This window comes from Pithys albifrons, chromosome Z (genome assembly GCF_047495875.1).
Source record: "Pithys albifrons albifrons isolate INPA30051 chromosome Z, PitAlb_v1, whole genome shotgun sequence".
Lineage (NCBI taxonomy): Eukaryota > Metazoa > Chordata > Aves > Passeriformes > Thamnophilidae > Pithys > Pithys albifrons.
The window spans coordinates 28329232-28351497 of NC_092497.1; the positions used below are offsets into that span (position 1 = coordinate 28329232).

At 36.6% G+C, this 22266-nt stretch overlaps 1 protein-coding gene across 4 annotated transcripts in view; it reads right to left on the reverse strand.

Annotated features, from left to right (window-relative positions):
• The window catches only part of TMEM161B (transmembrane protein 161B), a 37278-nt gene that overhangs the window by 9547 nt on the left and 5465 nt on the right, over positions 1 to 22266 (reverse strand). For 2 of the 4 annotated variants that reach the window (XM_071581453.1, XM_071581452.1), the window contains exons 2-7: positions 22063 to 22166; positions 17206 to 17286; positions 10221 to 10318; positions 8459 to 8615; positions 1775 to 1926; positions 1215 to 1275 (exon numbers count right to left, since the gene is read on the reverse strand). In XM_071581453.1, coding sequence (XP_071437554.1) covers positions 1215 to 1275; positions 1775 to 1926; positions 8459 to 8615; positions 10221 to 10318; positions 17206 to 17286; positions 22063 to 22166 — 653 coding nt within the window. The other 2 variants (XM_071581451.1, XR_011700009.1) reach the window with 2 other exon arrangements.

The window sequence follows — 22266 nt, forward strand, 5'->3', positions numbered from 1 at the left end:
CTGTTATTCCTACAGCTTTTCACAGATTTATCTGGAACACACACGTAGCCATTAACATGTCTCTTCATAGAGATTAATATAGTACATAAAAAAATACAGAAGAAATATTCAGGATCAACCAAATTACTGAATTAATTAGAGAATTAACAAGCACTAGATAACAAAAAGAAAAAAAAGAAAAAAACCAAACAAACAACAAGAAAACCACCAGTGACATCAACTAATAGATTAAAGAGTAACAGAAATCGTGAGTTTCAGATTCTTTCTTAATCCATGTCACCTAAACTACCAGGAGACACCATCAACTCAATTGTTGCTAAGCAGCCAAAACACTGCAAGAGCTTAAAATTAAAAAAAACCTTATAATTAATACAGAAGTTAGTAAACTTGCAATAGCTTAGAAAAGCGAAGTAAAGAAACACATGGGATTCCATTACAGGTTTCCCATGAGTTTATTCACAAATGACATAAATCTAGGTTGAGGAAACTTCTATTCCTCAAAAGTAAAGATATCCCATGGCTTCTGCATGATATTTGAGACTTACCAAGCAAAAAATTCAAAGTTTGCTCCCAGTGATGAAATGCCCCACAAATTTTAGAACACAGGTATAAGGAAAGAACTAGGACAGAAATCCATTTTTCAATGTACAAAGGCTGCCTGAGAATGATTGTATATTCATGCAGTATCACAAGCTACGGCATGTTTCTTCTACAGTCTATACAAAACTTGGATGTCCTGTAGCAAGCAGATGTTTTTGCATGTAGGAACACACTATTACAACCTGAAAACAGCACTGAATGACAAAATTTATTCCTAGTGCCAACTTCCTCACAAACTCCATCTCTACCTTTTGCACACTCATCCTCTTGCACTCCGTAAGAATGGCAAAAAACACCTGTCACCTATTTTAAATAATCCTTGAAAAGCTGAAGAGAAAGATCATGAAAAATCATTTACAGTTTTGAACTGCATTTTACAAGCTTCAATGAAAATGTCAGAAACTATCTCCGTATTGAAAAGAAAACATTAATGCAACTTCAGTAACTTGTGGGAACTGACTGATTCTTTTCATGAACCCACCTCTTCACATTATTGTAGGTTTTATAACTATGTACAAGAGCAAAACATGCAGGGCAAATGCTTGCTAAGAAAATCCAAGTGATTCAGTTATAAATGCATATATAAAAAGAAACATGTATTTCCAGAAACTTACTGGGATTTCAAACCTTGTTTTTCAAGAAACTGCATAGCACTTTCGGAGAAATTTGAGAATCCTGCAGAGACACATATATTACACTATTACATTACAAATAATGTAATAATTTTGGAAATAAAATGTTAGGTAACAGGTAATCTTTTAAACGATTTTTCTTATGTCTAGCATAGCTCTTTCATGTGCTAAGTAGTTAGTCATAATACAGTAAGACTTGATTATTAACATCTCTAATATTTGTACATTTCATGAAAAAAGATAATTTTTTTTGCCTGTTCCAGTAACAGAGGTCGACTTGACTATGAAAGTCAAAAATGCTTAAATCTAAAACTGGAAGGTAAATATAATGAAAAAAAATTGGCAAAGATTACACTCTTTAAAAGAAAGCAAGGACACTATTCAGGATAGTCTTTAGAATTTGCATTCCAAAGAAAAATTTCTTGGAAGTCTATGACATATACCATTCATTTTAACACAGATATTCTCCAAAACACTGGAACTAATTTTTGTCAGCTCATGCAACCTCTAGAGCTTGTTCAAACACTAAAGAAAGGAGTTACCTGATTCCAATCCAAACTCCAGATAGTTTTCTGTTACAATGAGAATTGCCATTGCTTTCACAAAGAAGAAGAAACCAAAGGTGACACAGACTGATCTTTCACCTCCATCCTCAACTTTGAAATAATGGGTAGTCAATGAAAACAGTACCTTACTACACAAGAAAAAGGTCAAGGAAAATTAAGTCTGTAAAGTAACTAAGTAGTATTTTGTATATAAAAACTAATAATAACTTGTAATAACTAATAAAATTAAGTATAAAGCTTTATTTTTGCCATCTACACTAGGGCTGTTCTATGATGTGTCTATTTTTTTTAGTAGTATTTGTTCAGTCAATTTCAGGTTAAAGTAGAGAATATGTTCAAGCATAATAATCACATAAGGGGTAGCCAGGAATAATTACTCTGGAGCAGTTTTGATCTAGTCCTACGGAGAGTAAGAAAACATAAAACACATCAAAATATGGAACTTACATTTCTCTCCTTTCACATGGAATCACAGAATCATTTTGATTGGAAAACGCCTTTAAGATCATCAAGTCCAAGCATTAACCTAAGATTCCAAATTCATCCTTAAACCATGTCCCCAAGTACCTCATCTGTGTATGTTTGAGATTTTTAGCTATCAAAGACATTAAGGCAACAGCACATTCAGTACTACCTAGAAAAGAAAAACCTCTCTCATGCTCACCTTGGAAACATAAAATCAGCCTCAAAAACCCTATACAGTTTGGTACGAGATATCAAGTTCTTTTAGTGAACTCCAGTGCCACAAAACAATTATTTAAGACATCACCTTCTCTGTTATCAGAATGTTTTAGGAATATTGAGTACTCTTTTTTCTTTTTACACATTTCTAAATATAATTAGCTCTAAAGTTAAACAGATTAGAATATTTTTTTCATGATACACTGTCAATTTTTATTATTATCAACTGCAGCCCATCATAATTTATTTTATTTTCAAATGACAGGCAATTTAAATAAAGTATTTGGAGATTATTCCTGACATGACCTGCTTTGAAAAGCCAAAGAGACACAAAGGAAAAGCCAGATTTTAAGTGTAAACTGTATTCCCTTTTTTCCACTACGTAGTAACATATTCATATTTGCACTTTTTAAATAATGGAAGAATTTTAAGAGGTAGTTATATGAAAGCATGTTTTAGGGTATGTACTTGGTAAAACATCTGAAGTCATCAGTTAATCTCTCAAGAAACTACGATTATGCAATACTGCACTTCATTGGACAGTACATATTTTATATACACATTGCTGGATGTATATACTGAGAAGTTCTCACATGCTCACAGTAAAGTGGCCTAAGCACAGCAACCAATAATTCTAAGCTCTTCGTTATCAACTTAAGATCCCTTCATACTTTACAGAAAGAACTAATATATCTGAAGGAAGACTTTCCTCATCCCCAAAAGAGGCACATAATAGGTCATACAGACTGTGTTCTGGAAAGCTTTGTTTCTGTAATACATCCTTAAACCAAGTGTCTTTTTACAGCTAGGAACATCAATCAGAAACTGAAAACACCTTGAAGTTATACAAAGACCTTAACAGTTTGTGATCGACAGTCCTAACCTGTAATCAGATTTATAACCCCTAGATACTTCATGTTTTCAACTATGGGTTGTGCCTGAAGGATATGAAAAATTCAACAAGGAAGAAGAAAGAATACTGACAATAAACCCCAATTATACTGCAGATTCAGAACTCTATTAATAAATAGATTAATGATTATGTAAACTACATGTGACTGAAAAACTCTGTTAGTTGAATAATCACCACAACTCCTATTTTAGGGCTGGAGAAAATTGAAGCATTATGGCTTGCTTCATCACTTCCTTTCACTGCCTGATCTACCATCCATGACCTGCTGAAGGAATAATTTGGGAGTATTCAGAGCTAAGTTAATAGATGCCCCAGTCCCCCACCATTCACTTACTTTGTTTTGACCACAAGAGGTGATATGCCTGTAGAATTTATGGCACACCCCTTTACAAAAATAGTTGGGTTTTTTAACAGCAGTAATTATGGAATTTCTGAATTATATAGTCTACATAGTTTAAGAGAAAAATATCCATCTTCTATTCCTAATAAAACACAAGAAATCTGTGAATTCACAGAATCACAGAATATTCTGAGATGGAAGGGCCCCACAAGGATCACCAAAAGTCCAACTCCTGGCCCTGTGCAGAACACACCAGGAATCACATCATGTGCCTGAGAATGTTGTCAAAACACTTCTTGAATTCACATGGGCTTGGTGCTGTGACCACTTCCCCGGGGAGCCTGTTCCCTGACTACCCTTCTCGATGAAAACCCATTTCTTGATATCCAACTTAAACCTCTCCTGACTCAGTTTCATGCCATTCACTTGGATCCTGTCACAGGTCACCACAGAAAACAGATCAGTACCTGCCTCTCTGCTTCCCCTCGTGAGGATTTTGAAGACTGCAGTGAGGTCTCCCCTCAGTCTCCTCTTCTACAGGCTGAACAGACCAGGTGCCCTCAGTTTCTCCTCATACAGCTTCCTCTCCAGACCCTTCAATATCCTCGTCGCCCTTCTTTGGTCACTCTCTAATATCTTTATAATATTGCAGTGCCCCAAACTGCACACAATATTCAAGGTGAGGCCGCCCCAGTGCAGAGCAGAGCAGGACAATCCCCTCCTCACCCAGCTGGTGATGCTGTGCCTGATGCCCCCAGAACACAGCTGGCCCTCCTGGTTGCCAGGGCACTGCTGACTCATACTCAATGGGCCATTGACCAAGACCCCCAGGTTCCTTTCCTCAGCCTTGTTCCCAGCTTCTCATTCCCCAGTCTGCCCACACATTCAGGACTGCCCTGTCCCAGGTGCAAAATCCTGCACTTGCCTTTGTTAAACTTCATATTGATGATTGCCCAGCTCTCTAATTTGTCAATGTGCCTCTAGGGTCTCTCTGCAATGGAAAGAGTCAACAGCTCCTCCCAATTTTGTATCATCCCTTCAAGTCCTGCATCCAGGTTTAGGAAGATGTTTAAGAGAACTGTGTTTAAGATGGAGCCCTACAGAATTCCACTAGTGACAGGTCACCAGTCTGATGTAATCCCACTGACTGTTAACTCTTTGTGCCCAACCTGTGAGCCAGTCGATGACCCACTGCAGATGACATCAACTGCCTTTCCCTGATCAACTAGGTGAGCTACCTTCTCATAGAAGGAAATCAGATTTGGTAAGAAGGACTTTCTACTCTTGAACCTGTGCTGGCTGCGACCAGTAACAGTGCTATCCTTCATGTGTTTTTCAATAACTTACAGAATAATCTCCTCCATAACCCTACCAGGCACTGAAGTGAAAGTAACAGCCCTGTGGTCTCCAGGGTCATCCTTCTTGCACTTCTCGTAAAATGAGAGAGCAGCTTACATTCAACTGGGACCTTTTCAGATTCCCAAGACTGCTCAACAAATAAATGAAGAGAGGCCTTGTGATGACATCAGCCAGCTCTTAGATGATTCTCAGATGAATCCTACCAGTCTTCATAGAATTACATGGATCCAGCTGGAGCAGCAAATCAAAACAAGTTCAGGGTCGAATGGAAGCTGGTCATTCTCACAGCCATGGTCCTTCATCTCAGGGCACTTGGACACCCTTAGTCCACCAGTGGTGGTGATGACAGAGGCAAAGAATGCATTAAATACCTCTGCAATGTCTGTGTCCCTGTTTGTGAGGTGAGCACCCTCAACTGGCATCCACCTGAAATAATTTCTGTACTGTCTTTTGCCATTAATGCATTTTAAAAACCTCTTTTTGTTGTCCCCCACATTTCTGACCAGCTTAAACTCCGGCTGAGCTTTTGATGAATTTTCTTCCTACAGTGGTAGCAGCATCTCTGTATTCCTCTCTTATCACCTGACTTTGCTATCACTGGGCAAACATCTTCATTTGTTGCCTTATCTGCAAAAGATCCCTGTTCAGCCAAGCAGGCCTTCTGCCTCACCTGCTTGACTTTGGATATTTAAGAACTGCCTGCTCCTGTGCCTTTGGAGGTGGTGCTAATAAAGGACCAGCACTGGCAGATAGACCCCATCGCCTATAACAGCACTTTCACAGGGACCTTTCACACTAGTTCCATGAGCAGTTCCATGAGCAGTCTGAAGACTGTTCTCATGTCCAGAGTGAAGTTTTGCTGGCACTCTTTCTCCTTTCACCAGAGGTTTTAAACTTGATAACTAAAAACCAGACTCCTCTGTATTAGTTCTAATTACATCTAAGTTAAAAAAAACATATAGCTTAAGGTTTAGATGTTATTTTAAGTGATTTGATACCAACTTTCCCTAGACCGTCTTCAGTGAAGATAAGTAAAGACTCTTGTTTAACTTTGCTATGTCATCAATGTTTTCCAAAAGTAGCTGAAATCTACCAACCTGCCAATGAAATCAGGTAACTTAAAACCTTTACAGATAAGACAGCCTCTCAGCTGAGAAATGCTTTAATTTTACTATGAGATTAGTTTTCCTAAATGCCTTGCTTTTGCAATAGAAACTTTGCATACAACACTAAAAGTTTACAGAATAAAAGTTACCTAGTTTATTTAGTTATTCTCCACGATGAATTTTATATAGCTCTAAAAGAGTAGTTAATTAGGCACATGCTACTGTTAAAATGGACTTTATCCTCATGTACCTTCTTTCTCCTACCAAGAAAGTATTCTGTTATTTTACAAAGGCAGCCCTTTGCTAGTAAGCTGTCTGCAACTGCTACACTGAAAATTGTGATCAATAATTCAATTTACTAGTTTTGAATATTTGTTCTGACAGGACTTAGCTTTCCAAATTTCAGAGTACAATACATCAATCTGTTACGACTTACTATCTGCAACAAACTGTAAAAAAAGAATTATAAAACCATTGTAATTCAAACATTGTGGTGCATACCAAATCAAGGTTTCAGAAACATTGCAAAGCTCATTTTTAGGCCAAAATTCACACTCAGAAGGTCATGACAATAACCTGTCTTAAATCTCCCCTCAACATCTTTGTTTTTTGCAAGTTCTTTTGTTACTTCTTTTCAGGCCTGGACAGTAGGTGAAGGGGAAAAAAAAAGGGGATGAACCAATACAGTACACTGCAGGTTTTTAAAAATATAAAACACTGAGCAGATGGTACAGTGAATCTTCTAAACGCTGCCTGTAAGAAACACCTTTTAGTCTTCCTGAAACTATGTAGCCATTTAAAGATTTACTTTTCTGTTCCACTAAGAGAGATCCCTGTCCAGGAAGTACTTATCCATACTACCAGGAACACAAATACTACTGCTTTTAGACTAAATTTCTGTTAACACACAGATGTACACACTAGCTTAGTTTTTTGGATTTTCTTATCTACACTATGAACATTAAAAAATGCTAATAGTGGGTTACTGCACTGAATTAAAACATCCATTTCGGGAAGACATTGCCGAAAAATGTTCCAACTTCTCAAAGCTTTTTTTGGTTGTTCAGTCAGCCAAATCCTTACTACAACCAACCATCTCTGAACACATAGCCATAAAACATGAAACACTTGTCAACAAATGACAAAATTGTTCTATATTTAATTTTTGACATACTACGTTGACAGGTGTCAATCAAAATACGGAGGCAACCAAATTTCTCTAGCATGTCAATTATCATAGAATCATTTCTGGTCTTGACATACTAGTTGAGTACATTTTCAGTATTCTCAGCATCCCAGAAGCCTGATGTCACAACACATGAACCTTTCTTCTGAAATCTTTTCTCATCTGACTGGGTTCCAGTGATCACAGGGATTTCTAGCAATACCTCTGTATATCACTTTTTGCATTACCCAGAAAGATGTAATGCCTAGAATGAGTTAGGTTAACATATTTATGGAGATGTTAACACTAATACAAAATTTGGACTGTGCTTCCTTGTTTTGCAGCCTTCTGCACTGACACTAACTCCTCACACTGCTCAGGATCACACTACTTCATCCCATGAGCCCAGGAACTATCCAAACCCAGACAGCTACTTGCATATTCACACTACTGAGACAGAAAACTTGCATTGACAGGCAACTTAAACCTTTTTTAGGGTTTTGCTCTGAACTGATGACCAAATGAAAGCTGTGATAGGCCTGTATTCGAAACCACAGTTGAGAATGTGCTATTGCAGTGGATTGTCCTACAATATATAACTCACAACTCTGTTTCAACTAGAATTGCAATTACTGTAGTGTTATTTAAACACTACATGAGATTGGAAAGATGAAACAAGTCAGACTTTTTTGTCCTGCTTTAACCATATGGAAAACAAAAAGTCTTCAATTGATTTCCAAACATTTCTAAACGCAGTACTTTATGTACAGAATTCTGATTGCCAAACTGAGCAAAACTGAACTAATTTAGCATTACTAGATACTACAGATAGGCACTAGTTGCATATTTGCACACATATATTATTCCCAGAAATTATTTAGTATTAATGTAAATAAGCTATTGACACCAGCACTTACACAGGCTACATACAGCATATACATTATCCAACAATGGTATTACCTTACATGATCCTTTTCACAAATGCTAAAATATTTGTATACCCTGCCCATCAACAACACTGAGACATACAAGAATTGCAGAATGTTGTAAACCATTTGGAACATGCAGAGTGAGTCAGGAAAACAGAAAAGGATACAATGCAAAAGCCAAGACAAGCAGACACCACACTACGCTAATATTCATTTCTTGGGAGGGCTTCACGATGCTGTAATAGGCTTCTGTCACCACGTACACAACCGTAGCTGCAACAGTGAAATCCACCAACCACTGATATTCCGGAAAGTAATGCAATGCTGAAAAATGAAAGTTTGTTAAAGGTATGCTATCCAGCAGTTACTGACATATACAGAATGGATAGCAATTAAAAAAGGTTTTCAGTTAAGTGCAACTGTGAAAAAGCCACATATACTTACACAATAATGTAAACTTCATTCTTCCCTTCTTGATTACTATTCAAATTTATAAGGCTATAAGATTTTACTTTTATCATTTGAGCTTTTATACATCAACATCCTAAATCAAAAAAGCATACTTTAATTTAGATTTCACATGACAGAAAGAAAACAGTTCAGTTCTTCTGCAACTCCAGGTAAGAGGTTCTTCTGACTGTTAAAGAATAAAAACTCATTGGCAATCATTTAATATTCTACATATGACCACTTCTTTTTAAATTAAAGCCCCAATATCCAAGATACTGAAGGTTTGTTCTTCCAGATTTTGTTGATATATCCTGTACAACAATCATTACTGTGTAAATTTCACTGTAAAAATTCTGTGGCATATTTTGTTGCATTCAGGCTGGATGATCTGAAGAGAGAGCTCCTACAGGTGCTGGAAACTGCAAAGAAAAATTTCTGACAACAAAGTGTGGCCTGTCCCTCCCAAAACCCTTCCCTACACCTACACAATTTGAAAGTCAGAAAAGCTAACTGTTGGCAAACAGATGAAATTGGCCAAACTGGATATTTCCAAATCAGATACTTATTTTGAAAAAAAACATCTGCTTAGATTCCCAAAAATAAAAACTGTATACATAATCTCTCCAAGACAGTCAAATCCTATGTTATATTACTCAGGTAGACAATTAAATGGTATAATTTCAAGGAAATAACACGAACAAACTTTGGAATGTTTTGTTTATTTATGTGTTAGCTTCAAAGAATTCTCCAGTGTTAAAGAAACACTGTCTCCTATAATTTAAACTGAGAAGTCTCCTGCGTAAGACTATGCTTCCATTCTTTCTATATTTATACAGAGAACACATTCATGTGAAAATGTAGATAGCAAGAAAATATGCATCAGAGTTACATACATATCCATATATGAATTTTCTGTAACAGGATGACTGATTATGATTAGGAACCGAAAATTGCCTTTTAAAAAAATAGCAACTTCCAAACCACTTAATGCTGCATATTTCTGTATTGTCATTTTGCATTTTCAAGCATTTCACCTCAGTGTTTCAGGTGTTGGTCAAAAGGTCTATCTTTCAATGCTACAGCACATTTCTTATTTTAGGTGAGTAAGAAGTATATGTTTGACATCTGTCAATTGTTATTTTCCTGTACAAAGCTACAAACTCTGTTTTGAATAGACAATGAAGTGATTGTTTGGGTGTTGTCTCATACTGCTATGGAAGCCTGACACAATAGTTGTGCTTCATGCTGGATTTCACCTACTCACCCTTTTCCACAATACTGCCATTAAAATGTCACCCACAGAATATGAAAGGAGACTCAGCTCTAATATTTGCTTTCTCATTTATGACCAGTTTTACTTCTGCTCAGTCATTGCCTATAAAAGATATATTCCAGCATTCATCTCAAATTAACACTTGATAGAAACAATCAGGATATATCTGAAATAACATACTACTGTTTGCATACAGTTATTCTTACCAATAGTGTCCCTTTCTGTCACAGATTTTGTTTCCAGATGAAGATCAATATCTTTTGGAATGGTTAAGGGCTTGTTTTCAATATGACCATTATATTTTCTGTTAAAATAAAGAAATAAGTAGATAATACAAACACAGGTATGACAATCTTTTTCAACATATAATGACATTTCATATTTAAGAAAAATGCAGACCAGGTTTTTTTCTCAAATGCAAATATTTTTATCTCTCTAGCCTAAAGTAGCATTTCAAGTTCAAATCTTGAGAAACGACTACGAATGTGTCTTGGTTTAATCCGGACTGCTTTCTCCCTTCCTTCCCCTACTCTTCTCAGCAAAGAAAAAAAAACTGAAAAGAAAGCAAGAACTCAAAAGAAACTAAATTAAATCAGAATATATGTATATTTTCTAACATTCACAACTACATATACAACTTACACACACCCTCAGGGGGCCCCCAAGGGAAAAAGGGAAGAGGGAACGAGAAACAGGAATAAGGAGGGACAAAATAAAAACAAAACAGACAAGTACAATTAAAAACACCAAATTGGAAAGAAACAGGCAAAAATACAATCTCACCAACAACTCCCAAGAGAAAAAACAACTCCCTTTCTCTTCTTCTGTGTGGCTCTGAACAAGGGACCAATGCCTGGACCCCCTCTGCTCTTCAAGCCTCGCAGGAAGAAGGAAAAAACTAACTTCCTATCTCTTAGTCCTTCCCCATTACGTGGAAAACACATGTGGAATACTTATGTAATGCCCACTTCCCTAGTTACAACTGGTTACTAAGGGAGGCTTAAATCAAAACTGTGACATTCTGTCAACGGTTCCTGGCTTTACCTTGACAGACTTTAACATACTACAGTGCTATGGGTTTAAAATGGCTTCTATATGCTGCATCCTGAACATATACTGGGCTAAGATCCAGTGGCCAGCATTTACCTCAGCCCAATGGTTTTCTCTGTTCAGAGATACAGGGTGGTCCCACAGATGAAAATTTTCACACAAAAAAGTTTTAGTCCCTCTTATCACAACAGGGTGCTTTGCAAGACCTGGACTACCCCAGGTCCTTGAAAGACACATCCTACCAGTCATCAAGCAAAGACAACTTTAAGACAGCTTTCTAATATAAAAAGGTGAGTAATTAGAAAAAAGGGCACTTTTCATTTAGAGTTCTGAAACTATGCCAACATCACCATCTTCACTTTCCTGAAAGTAAGTCACACTAGTAGACTTCAAATTGAAAAAAGAGTGTGCTCTTAAAAGAAAATAAGCAAAGTTAGATGGAATTCATCCGACAGATTACCACTACTAATGAAGGTAAAATTTACCTCACCACTGTTAAAAAAAAGAACTAATTAAAGTACATTAAAAAAATTTTGTTATATTACAAAAAATCAAACACAATACCTAAACTTTCTAAATGGCTACAATGAAACAGTAAACTCTGCCACATTTTATAATACCACCTCTGAAATTAGAAAAGACAGATTTTCCACAGAAAGACAAGTTATTAGGATATAAGCATTAAAAAGAAATTCATCCAATCAATTGTATATTTAAGTTTTCAGGAATAGTGTGACCTCAGCTCTTTGTGAAATGAGAATACAAGCAGAAACTTAATACTTTTTCTTTTCTCTGTTTCTTTTCTTTCTCTTTCTTCTTTTCCTTTCTTTCTTACTCTTTCCCTCTTTTTCTTCTTTCTTTGTTTCTTACTCTTTCCCTATTTCTTTTTCTTCTTTCTCTTTCCCTCTTTCTTTTTCTTCTTTTTCTCTCTTTCTCCTTTCCTTTCTTTTTCTCTTTCTCTTTTTCTTTTTTTCTTTCTGTCTTTCTATTTCTTTCTTTCTCTTTTCCTTTCTCTCTTTCTCTCTCTTTTTTCATTTTCTTTAAATATCTGTCTCTCTTTTTCTCTCTATTTCTTTCTTTTTCTCTTTATTTTTTTTCTTTCTTTCTTTCTTTCTTTCTTTCTTTCTTTCTTTCTTTCTTTCTTTCTTTCTTTCTTTCTTTCTTTTTCTCTTTCTTTCTGTTTCTCTTTCTTTCTTTTTCTCTTTCTTTTCTCTTCCTTTCTTTTTCTCTTTCTTTCCTTTTCTCTTTTTCTCTTTCTTTTTCTCTTTCTTTCCTTTTCTCTTTCTTTCTTTTTTCTCTTCCTTTCTTTTTCTTTCTTTTTCTTTCTTTCCTTTTCTCTTTTTCTCTTTCTTTCTTTTTCTCTTTCTTTCCTTTTTCTTTCTTTTTCTCTTCCTTTCTTTTTCTCTTTCTTTTTCTTTCTTTCCTTTTCTCTTTTTCTCTTTCTTTCTTTTTCTCCTTCTTTCCTTTTCTCTTTCTTTCTTTTTCTCTTCCGTTCTTTTTCTCTTTCTTTTTCTTTCTTTCCTTTTCTCTTTTTCTCTTTCTTTCTTTTTCTCTTTCTTTCCTTTTCTCTTTCTTTCTTTTTCTTTTCCTTTCTTTTTCTCTTTCTTTCTTTCTTTCTTTTTCTCTTTCTTTCTTTTTCTTTCTTTCTTTCTTTCTTTCTTTCTTTCTCTTTCTTTTTTTCTTTCTTTTTCTTTCTTTTTCTTTCTTTCTTTCTTTCTTTCTTTCTTTCTTTCTTTCTTTCTTTCTTTCTTTCTTTCTTTTTCTTTCTTTTTCTTTCTTTCTTTCTTTCTTTCTTTCTTTCTTTCTTTCTTTTTCTTTTCTTTCTTTCCTTCTTTCTTTCTCTCTTTCTTTTTCTTTTCTTTCTTTCCTTCTTTCTTTCTCTCTTTCTTTTTCTTTTCTTTCTTTCCTTCTTTCTTTCTTTCTTTCTTTTTCTTTTCTTTCTTTCCTTCTTTCTTTCTCTCTTTCTTTTTCTTTTCTTTCTTTCTTTCTTTCTTTCTTTCTTTCTTTCTTTCTTTCTTTCTTTCTTTCTTTCTTTCTTTCTTTCTTTCTTTCTCTCTTTCTCTCTTTCTTTCTTTCTTTCTTTCTTTCTTTCTTTCTTTCTCTCTTTCTTTTTCTTTCTTTTTCTTTTCTTTCTTTCTCTCTTTCTTTTTATTTTCTTTCTTTCTCTCTTTCTTTCTCTTTCTCTCTTTCTTTCTCTCTTTCTTTCTCTCTTTCTTTCTTTCTTTCTCTCTTTCTTTCTTTCTCTCTTTCTTTCTCTCTTTCTTTCTTTCTTTCTTTCTTTCTTTCTTTCTTTCTTTCTTTCTTTCTTTCTTTCTTTCTTTCTTTCTTTCTTTCTTTCTTTCTTTCTTTCTTTCTTTCTTTCTTTCTTTCTTTCTTTCTTTTCCTTTCCTTTCCTCCCTTATATTAATTCTTATTATCATCTGAAGCACAAGAATTTTAAAATTGACAAACTGTGGACAGGAATCCAACACATTACCCAAAGTACCCGGTTGTGCAAACCTACACAGGAAGTCACAAACATTGCCCAACTGCTTGACTACCTGCAAGCTCCAGTGTTCCTCCCTGCCCAAAACTGTATAGATTCTTTTCCTACTGCTTGCACCCAGGAGTACCGTCAGCTTGCGTGAGATCAGCATTTTGATGACTAAAGCTATTTCACCTCAACAAAACTTGGTGTTCCTACACTTTCATTATCTCAGGGGACCCACGATCCAAGAGACAGAGACAACATACTCAGGATCATTGAAAGCTTTATTTCAAAGTAATTCATAGTAGCTATGCACCTTTTCCAGTAGCCTAACAATTTAATACAACAGAAATTCTTCTGAAGTAGAAAACGTGCCTAATATTCATGTGCTATTACAACCTACAGCAGAATATACTGAAGTGTAAGATGCACTGAATGTTCACATTACAGCTGTTTCGATGCCTAATTTTCAAGCAAGTTCCTTGTCTCTCATCATTTCTCTTTTAATTAGTTCGGATTGGGAAAATATTAAGTAAGGAGCAGGTATCACATTTTTCAAGACTATGGTCTTGACAAAGCAGATTCTTTATCTTGAAAAAACATGGGGAGTATCAAATAGATGCATCCTTATTTCTCCCATAACATCTGTTTCACACCTCCTTGTTGAGATGGCTCACAAGAGGATGTGCATTCCATTTTGTGCAACCTAAATCAGTACATCCAGACTGACTCAAACAATTCCTACTTAACTATGTCTTTACCCCAAAACAGACATATTTTTAGAGGACAGAGAGGTACATTTATGTACTAAAAAAATAAGCGTGTTATTCATTCAGCTGTTAAAAGAGCAAAGCAAATGTCATTTAAGTCTCCACATTATGGCTTTAGTTTCTTTGAAGTTTTACATGCTCTTGTGACTAACATTCACCCTGGTACAAGCACCTACTACAACTGTGGCAAAAGAGTGGCAAGGCTAAGTAAATGCAATAAGAGCAAAGTACAATTAATTTGCAGTGTGATTGTTTTTCATGTAAGGCTCCCATGGGGGGACTTACAGTTGTAAATACGCAATTACAAGTAATTTTACACATAAATAAATATCACTGGCTCAATGTATTGCTATAAATTGTAATGCTATTTACAATTATTTTACCTTAATCTGTCACATAAAACTGTTAAATAAAATGAGTTTCTGAATTTTAAAGAATATTGCAAAAGGATTACTATTATATAGCTTTGATTTTACATGGAAGAATTTAACCCAGGAAGTGGTAGTGAATGGTGCTTCATCCAGTTGGCAGCTGGTCACTGACGGTGCTGCCCAGGGATCAGTGTTGGGACTCATCCTGTTCAACATCTTTATCAATGTTTGGATGAGGGGATCAAGAGTACCCTCAGTAAATCTGAAGATAACACAAAGCTGGGTGGAAGTGTTTATCTACTGGATAGTAGGAAAACTCTGCAAATGGATTTAGACAGGCTGGATCAATGGACTGAGGTCAAAGGTATGAGGTTCAATAAAAACCAAGAGTTGAGTCCTGCACTTGGTCACAGCAACCCTCTGCAGCACCACAGACTGGGGGAAGAGTGGCTTGAAAGAGGTCCAGTGGAAAAGGATCTGGGGGTGCTGGTTGATAGCATCTAAACATGAGCCCAGGCTGACTAAGGCCAAGGGCCTCCTGGCCTGTATCAGCAACAGTGTGGCCAACAGCACCAGGGAAGTGATTGTCTCCCTTTACTCACCACCAGGGGTTGGTTTCCTTTCCCAGGCAACCAGTGACATGACAAGAGGATGCAGCCTCGAGCTGACAGCAGGGGTTCAGAATAGACATCGAGGGAATGTCTTCATGGAATTGGAATGAACGGCTGTTATAGGTTTAGCTGAGTGGGCCTAAATTTAGGTTTTGAAGTTCAGACTAGGCCTGGAAATAGCTGACTTGAGCTGGGCTGAGGTAGCTAACAGCTGACTGCTTCTAGCCAATAATATTGTATTCCATACCATATTACATCATCTCTAAAGGAGTAAAATCCAGTGTGTGGGAGCGGCTTAGTCAGTTCCACCATAGCCGGGCTACAAGCTGACCATGGTGCAGCTCCTGTCTTGGAGTAGGCCTTGCTCTTGCTGCTGCTGCTACTTGCCTTTTGTTTGAGTTCAGAAAAGTAGAAATATTTTGTTATACTTTCTCTTTCTTGCAGGGTGTCTTTTAGAGTGCTTATGAATCCAGAGTAATGGACTTTGTATTAATTGGAGAGTGGGAAGTTATTTCTTGTTATATTGTAGTTTTCTCTTTATTTTCTCTTTTCTGTACAAATACATGTAGTTTCAGCATAAAACTAGTGTAGAGGGTTTTTTCCTCTCCCTCTTCTTTTTCCCTTGGCTGGCTGGGGGGAAGAGGAACCGTTTTCACTCTGTCTTGGACAGCTGGTGTTTTGCCAGCTCAACCCAAGACAACTTCCCATGAGGGCAGTGAAGTCACCATTCCTGGAAGTGTTGAAGAAATGACTGGATGTGGCACTTTGTGCCATGGTCTAGTTTACATGGTGTGGTCAGTGACAAGTTGGACTCAACAACATCAGAGGTCTTTTCCAACATAAATGATTCTGTGATTCTGAGCGATTCTGTGAATCACAGAGGCAAATTAACGTTCCTAACCACGCATCTTAAGAGCTAGGAAATAGGGAAAAAAAATCACATTACAAGTTACATTATATGATAAGTGTGTAAATTTATAAGAGAGCCCATACTGTGATAGAAGAAATAGGGCTAAAGGAAACCTCCTGTGTTGCCACAAAGAAAGCCAAGAGGGTGTTGGTTTGCTTTAAACAGCCAGTTCAGAAATATCTCATTAACATGGCCAGCTCCACCACCTCACGATGTCTCAGCTCTTGACACAGCTGTACTTTTCTTAGGAAATACATGTTCTTCTGTTCAGAACTTTGTGTCTGAAACCAGAAATCTGTTTCCAGCTTAACCTGAGAGACAGCTATGCCATCCTCTCAGTTGTCTTTTTGATAGGTTAAACAAGCCCAGCTATTTCAATCTCCTCTTCTAAGACAGACGTGACTTTTCCTGGATGATCCCAGCAGCTCTGTTCACCTGTTCACATACAAAATTAATTTTTCTTGAACATAAGTGATCAGAACTGTACACAGTAATCCAGAGAGAGTTCTGCACTGGTGTCTTGTTCAAGAGGATTAGTATTTCCCTCTGTCTTCACTAGAAACACCTCATATCGTACATCTAGGAGCAGATTTACCTTTTTCACAGCTGTGTAAGAGTGCCAGCTCAAAATAATCCTGTGTTGAACCTACATATTCAAATCTTTCTTCTCTTGCTTCAAGATGAAGAACTTCAATTCTAAGACTTGATTTCCTCAATTTTTTATCTAAATGAACACATTCACAAATAAAAAAACCTTGCCACCAATTAGCAGCTTCACAGCCCATTTTGTGGACTGGAAATTAACCAGTTCTGCAAAATCTGGCAGTGTTCAACTCAAACTGAAAAAATGTATTTTGGTAAAGAACTGGGACAATTAATGCAAGCAGGGTACTCATATGCAACTAGCAGTTTTTAACTCACAAAAGACCAAAAGCTGGCTGGCAAAGTTTACATGAATATGCTGAGAAACAAAGAGAAGAGGGGGGAAGAAAAGCTTAAAACAAATATTTACCTGTCTTTTTTGCTCTTCCCTCTTTGCTTGCCTGCAAGAATTCGTAGTTCTTCTTCAGTGGGATGTTGATACCACCTTAAACTGAAGAAAAAGAAAACCTCAAGTATAACAATACCAGTATTAGCAATTTAGAATGGGGCTTTTAAAAAGCTGTATCTCAACACAGATATATATGGATATAAAGACACCATTTACCACTCCTAAGCAAGACACCTTTGTGTGTCAGTAGCTGTCCTGCCTGAACAAAACCATAACTAAACTTCAGTTCTCTTCAGCATGAGAAGTTTATTCATAATTAGAAGGCTTTGCTGCTTTGTCATTGACATCAAAGTCCTTCAGTTCTCAGAACATCCCAAATTTTAAAGGTATCATCAAATAAGGCCTTTAAAAAGGAGAAAAAGTTCATTAGAATAATTATACCACTACAATTACCCACCAGAACCATCTTCTAAATAATTTTATGAAATATTATTACATCCTCCAAAACCCAGCTGTTTTCCAGAATCTGAAATAGCTATTATCTAATAACCACTACCAATCCTTTTTCTTAAGCAGAGCAGATCATAATATCAACATTTCTCTTCTAAATGCCTCCTCAGTGATATCTTCAAATCCTACTAGAAAAAGTGACATTAAAAAAATCACTAATTTACATGTAACTGACCTACAAGTTTTTTCCACTTTCACAAATCAACGCATTATCAATTCCTCATTCATTTAAAGGGCAGGAAGTGGCAAGGAAATTCTAAAGAGGAAATCTGGAGACAGTTAAGGGTCAAAGATGGTATATTGTACTTAAATGTCTAAGTATGTCAAAAACCTGAGTAGGTGAAACAAGGCCTTTTCCACACTCAGTGAGGGAAGGTAATTGTCCAGATGCAGGACAGATGTCACACTGGTCTCCACTTTCAAATGCTGAGGCAAAGGAGACCAAGTATTAACAGAAACAGACTTGGTAAATGTGTGTGGAAGTAGGAGGCCACTAATTGCCACTATTCAAATCTACGTTGGTGAATCTTAGAGATAATGTCACATCCAATTTCAATGAGATAGTACAGTAGAGTTGGAAAATAATCATCAAAGCTGATTCCCAGCTCTGTTTTGGAAAAGCTTCCTCCATCTTGGGATCTCTTTAAGAGTGAAGAACTTCAGTACCAGCCAATAAAACATCAAACTGTTGCATGCTGCAAATTTCCCCTGAAGGAATTCACTGCCAGTTCCAAAACTGAACATGGCAAATATCACAGACTTTGCACAAACACAGAGTTTTGTGGAAGAAAAGAGGAGCTGAATATTGTTCAGGTTGTCTTTTCAGCATAACCAGGACTGAAAGTTGTTTCATTATTTTTATCATAGAATCATAGAATGGATTGGGTTGGAAAAGACCTCTGAGATCATTGAGTCCAACCCTCGGTCCAACTCCAGTCCATTTACCAGATCATGGCACTCACCACCACGTCCAATCTGCATTTAAAAATCTCTAGGGATGGTGAATCCACCACCTCTCTGGGCAGCCCATTCCAATGCCTGATTACTCTCTCTGGAAAGAATTTTTTTCTGATATCCAACTTCAATTTCCCCTGGCAGAGCTTGAGCCTGTGCCCCCTTGTCCTATTGCTGAGTGCCTGGAAGAAGAGACCAGCCCCCACCTGGCTAGAACTTCCCTTCAGGTAGTTACAGACAGTGATGAGGTCACCTCTAAGCCTCCTCTTCTCTGGGCTAAACAACCCCAGCTCCCTCAGCCTCTCCCCATAGGGCTTGTGCTCCAGTCCCTTCACCAGCCTTGTTGCTCTTCTCTGGACTCGCTCCAGCACCTTAGCATATGTGGTCCCAGCTAAAATATTTGTGGTTTACAAATTTTGTTGGAAAAGAGACTTTGTTAAGACTGAGATACACAGAAACCAGAGAAAAACCCTTTCATGCAAGAAGACCAACTACATTGGAGATGTTAACTTGTTCCTATCTTTCACATGATCCAAAAATCTCCCAGATCCGAACCTGGCATGCTGAGGTTAACCTGGGTAGTTAATTAAATGTGATTAAAGCCACCTATGATGTAAAGAATCTTTTCAAAATCTTTCCTACACAGACAGGAAAATACTACCCAATGCAGCAGAAGAGCCAAAATTCTTGTTCTGTGTAGCAGGCTAACACAAACCAAACACTTAAACCACAATTTGCTCGTAATTACAATACAGAATTATGTTGCAAATGATACTTAATTACAACTAATAGGACACACGTTTGGGGATTCTTCAGTTAATAAACCCTATACACCTTGAGTTTAAAAATCCTAAACCCAAGAGATCTGAAGCAACATTGTCATAAAGATAGAACTAATCAAAAAGTAGTTTATATCTGTTTTAGCTTATATTTGTTTAAAACTGAAATCCTAGAACTGATTACCCCGTGGCTTTGACACAACCAAGTTAGTTTGAATAGCAGCAGCCACACCGATATGCCCCAGTTAATCTGAATGAAGGTCATTAACGAACGCATAACAAAACATCCATTTCCTCCTGTCCTCCTGAAGTGCCCTGAAAACAGAACAACTGACACAGCTAAGCAACTTAAAACCAATATTTTGGCAGAGAATGTTTTAACAGTTAAAAATGCAAAGGCGTATGCAGATACTTAGGCTGCCAATTCTTATATTTCATTCAAGCTCTGAAAATAACATAGATTGAAAAAGTCTGTATTTCTTTACAAATTTAAGTAAGCTTTTTGACAGTCAGTGATAGTTGTTTACTCCATGAAGAAGTAATTATCTTATCTCTATCTATTCTAACAATTCTTCTGGATTTTGAAATGTCAGTGCTTCCTTTTAATAAACTCTGCATGGACCTGTACAGACATCTTGAAACCAACTGGTCACAGAAGTGTTTGTGTTGGTTTATCCTCCCTTTCATCTGGCAAGGACTGTCTATACACAAGTCAGTCTAAGTTGCTTAGAAAAGCCTGACAACCCTTTGGAAGCAAATGGCTTAAAAACTACTGTTGGAAATCAAAGACCAGTTGAATTCTCTTGACAAAGAAAAGGAGGAGCAGATGGTAACTTTTCCTGGGACAACTAGACTGCTTAGCAGTGTCCCTGTTTGTACCTGTACAGGTGTGTGTATAAAACCCCCTACTACCCCACCCACACAGGTCTGTCAAAGAAAATGCCTCTGGTAAAAGACAGTAATGAGGAAAAATGAGGTAAAAATAAAGGATAGTCTGTCAGTTAAACTATGAAAATAATTATTGTCCTTTCTGCCATTAAAATTCAGATTCTTGCTGCAGTGGAGCTCCTGACTTCTTTTTATTTCTGGAACAGTGTTATTCCTGACTCTTTATACAATTTCTGTATTCAGGGGATTATTCATAGGGCCTGAAATTACAATGCACTAAAATAAAGTTACCAAACAAATAAAAGACACTGAAAAGCAACAATGAGATTTGCCAGAGTACTAACTTAGTAATGGCAGTAAGGTGACTCCCACTGACTTCACTAAGAGCAGAATTAATGAATCACAAGTGCTGAAATCCTGAGTTAAGTATTTATCCCTCTGAAGGTGTGCAAAGATGAACTCAAAAAAGGATTACAAAAACATTTGAAACCTCTCGCTATCATTGGCACATGCCTTAAAGCAGGGATACAGAGAGAAAAAACTTCACAAGAATGAAGAACATGGGCATAATATTGAGCAATTCTTTTAAAAGAGTAATTAGATATTTAGAAATTTTGAAATAAAAGTTTAAACAGGACACAAAAAGTATAATATGCCATTTGGAGAACTGCTGATAACAGACCTAAAAAATAAATGGTAGGTAGTTTCATATTCATTAATACTCTTTTCAGGGCAGGAAAAAGGTGATCAACACCCTGCAGATGTGGTCAACAACGAAACTTCACACAACAGTTAAAGAGTATGATCCTTGTTTGTGTTATTCACCTGACAAATAGTGTTTTCTGTTGTACCTAACACACACCTAAACAACATTTACAGTCACTTCTCATTAGCAACACGTTGAGTGATGAAATGCGGAAGATTGAAAAGAAACAAGTTGGAGAACATGAGACGCAGAGGGGGAAAAAAAGGCAATGAAAAATTATACCAGACTCATTAATACTCCTATGAAATATATTCAAGGAATACTTCAGAAATCAGGGAGTAAAGGTTTTGGTATTCCCAAAACGTTAACAATTAGAAAAGACAGCACATTACCTTCTAATCATACTAAGTATTTTTCTTATGAAAGGAAAAAGGTGTCCATGACTGCTTTTACTATTTAACATCCTGATTTGTATTCAAAACAGCTCCTGTTTTTCATTGTTATTGTAGGTACAGCCACACAGGGAATGCTCCCCTTGCAACTCATTATGTCTGTTTGATCTATTGTTACAAGGAAGCAGTGTACTGAAATTTATACTAATCCTGTCCTGTGAAGTACTAAAAAAAGAACAGAATTTTCAATAAATACCTAAGCAGTGTTTATACACAAAGATAATCAGGAGGTGGATTAACGACACAGAGGCAGAGCAGCAGAAAAAAAATCCTTCCATTCTTTAGTGTCTTGCATTCAGTTTAGCTTTTTAATATTAAAAGTGTACCTTGTACCTTTAACATAAGAGCTGATGAACAATTAACTTTATGACTGATAGAATGAGCACCAATGAACAATTCTGCTCTTTTACAGTAACACTGTCTTTTTACCTTGAGCCTGCAAATCAGGTGTCACAATGTTACAGTACTAAATTTAAGAACAGGGGATCAATTACTTTTCAAGAAAATTAACTAAATTAGTATGTTTTACCATTACTACTCTAATGCATAACTGCATTACCACATTCACACACTGTACAGCAGCTCTTACCTGCCACTACAGAGAAGCCAACGAGCAAGAGAATAGTGAGGTATGATCTTCTGTATGACACTAGCCATGACCATGGTAAGCACCAGCTGCACACCTATCACACTCTGTAGAGAAATGTTAATAACCAGTCAGTATGTGGTTTAGAAAAGTGAACTATCTTTAAAAAAAGAAAAATTTAAAACCACTCAGTATTATAGGCATAGT